The 1,729-nt window shown below is 39.2% G+C and overlaps 1 protein-coding gene across 1 annotated transcript in view; it reads left to right on the top strand.

The window, feature by feature from the left end:
* Positions 1-1,063, top strand: part of LOAG_16806 (hypothetical protein) — a gene marked incomplete at both ends in the record, with an annotated part of 1,688 nt that extends 625 nt beyond the window's left edge. The window contains 3 exons of the mRNA XM_020449465.1: positions 106-141; positions 226-665; positions 859-1,063. Coding sequence (XP_020306983.1) covers positions 106-141; positions 226-665; positions 859-1,063 — 681 coding nt within the window. The remainder of the gene's footprint in view (positions 1-105; positions 142-225; positions 666-858) is intronic.
* Positions 1,064-1,729: the final 666 nt, after the last annotated feature.

Below are 1,729 nucleotides of genomic sequence, written 5' to 3'. Positions count from 1 at the left end.
ATGCATGGTTTTTCAGCAATGGCATTCACCGAAGCATACGGTCCGAGCCTACCAACATTTGCAGATTTAAAAAATCACCTGCGCGAGGAACCACTTCATCTGCAGGTGTTGGAGAAGTACTTGCGAAACACGGCTAATCTGGTATGTATAATTTTGATTTAAATTTGCTTATGATATTGCTTGTTGAACTCTCTATTAACCGTAATGACTGGTATGATTTTTTAGATTGAAGAACTGAGAGCAAAGTTGGACAGTAGAGAGCGTGAAGCTCCTAACGTTGAAGAAGTCGAGGTTCCGAGAGCAGACCTGCGACGCCGGCCAACTCCGCCATCATCTCGCGAACAAGTAGAAGCGTTCCATCAATTTCTGGAGGAACAACGCGATCTGGAACGGGAAGTAGGAAATCGAAACCAGTTCGCGCTCCACCTCCTTGAACAACAACAGCAACAACAAGCGGAGTTGCACCAATATTTAGAGGAGGAAGAACCAGTACCGGCACTGGTTGACACTCCGGTCAGCTGGGAGGAGGTGGAGGAGATGGAGGAGATGGCGGAGTTACGGCAGATACCGTACGATGAAAATGAAGCAGATTTTAACGGGACACCAGGAGCGTCGGCAGGAAGTTCAGAACGCGACGAAGTTGAAAGCATCCGCGAAATAGTACTGTAAGTTCCATTTCTAATTGTGCAGATGTGACAACAACCATTCATAGACACTTAATCTTTTAATTGTTTTGCAATGCAGTTATTTCTTAATTGTAATGTGCTTGCAAATGAGCATGTTGAATAAACAGTCAAGTTTATAAGAACTACTTTAAATGCACTGAAAGAATGATGTCTACTTATGAATATTTTTCAGACGTTCTCGGACAATACGAATTCCAATTGTGGAAGAACGACCAGTAGCCCCGGAAGCTTTCCACGCGCCGGAAGTGGAGGGATTACCGGCACAATATCAACAGCTGCTGGTGACACCACCAATTGACCCGTACATTGTGATTCGAAATGCTGACGGGTCAACCACAATTGGTAAATTTAATTGTATTTTATTAGTGGATGGGAAAGTTTTACATAGATATTTTGCATGAATCCAATACGAATCTAAGACATGAGTGATGATTGCATGGATAGATAATTTTTTATACTTTGGTCTTTCGCGAAATTGCAATTCGCGACAGTAAGTGCAAATGAATTAATTTGATTCCTTATTGGATCTACGTTGCTCAAATAATTGTCATCTGTTCTCTATGTATTTTTTAATCTTTTTAAAAATCCACAAAAATATTTACCAAGAAAATGTTCAAAAAATGCACCTCGACCGTTATCAGTTTTTGACGAATGCGTCAACTCTTTTTTCGAAATTTTTCCTGCAAATAAGCTGATTACTTTTAGTGGAATATATTTGAGAAAAGACGGCATGCAAACATTGAGAGTATGACAAACGAAAATTGAAAATAAAATGAAAATAATGAAAACGAAAATAATGAAAATTGCGAATAATAATAACTGTAGAGCTTTCAAAGTAACAAGCTAGGCAAATCACTGAGTAAAACAATGATGCAAAATGATCCCTTAAATTCCTCTACTAGAAACAAACAAAATGAACGAACATGTACGGACAGTCTTTGTAAATCCTTTGATCAGCGACCGTTCCACCAATTGAATTCTTTCTTACATGGGCGTTTCATCCAATTAAGCGAAGCAAATTATGTATGCGAAGTACAAAAATT

The sequence above is a fragment of the Loa loa genome, assembly GCF_000183805.2.
Source record: "Loa loa unplaced genomic scaffold supercont3.21, whole genome shotgun sequence".
In the NCBI taxonomy this organism is placed as follows: domain Eukaryota; kingdom Metazoa; phylum Nematoda; class Chromadorea; order Rhabditida; family Onchocercidae; genus Loa; species Loa loa.
Note: the sequence above shows the minus strand (reverse complement) of the source record. Positions and strands in the feature narration are given on the sequence as shown.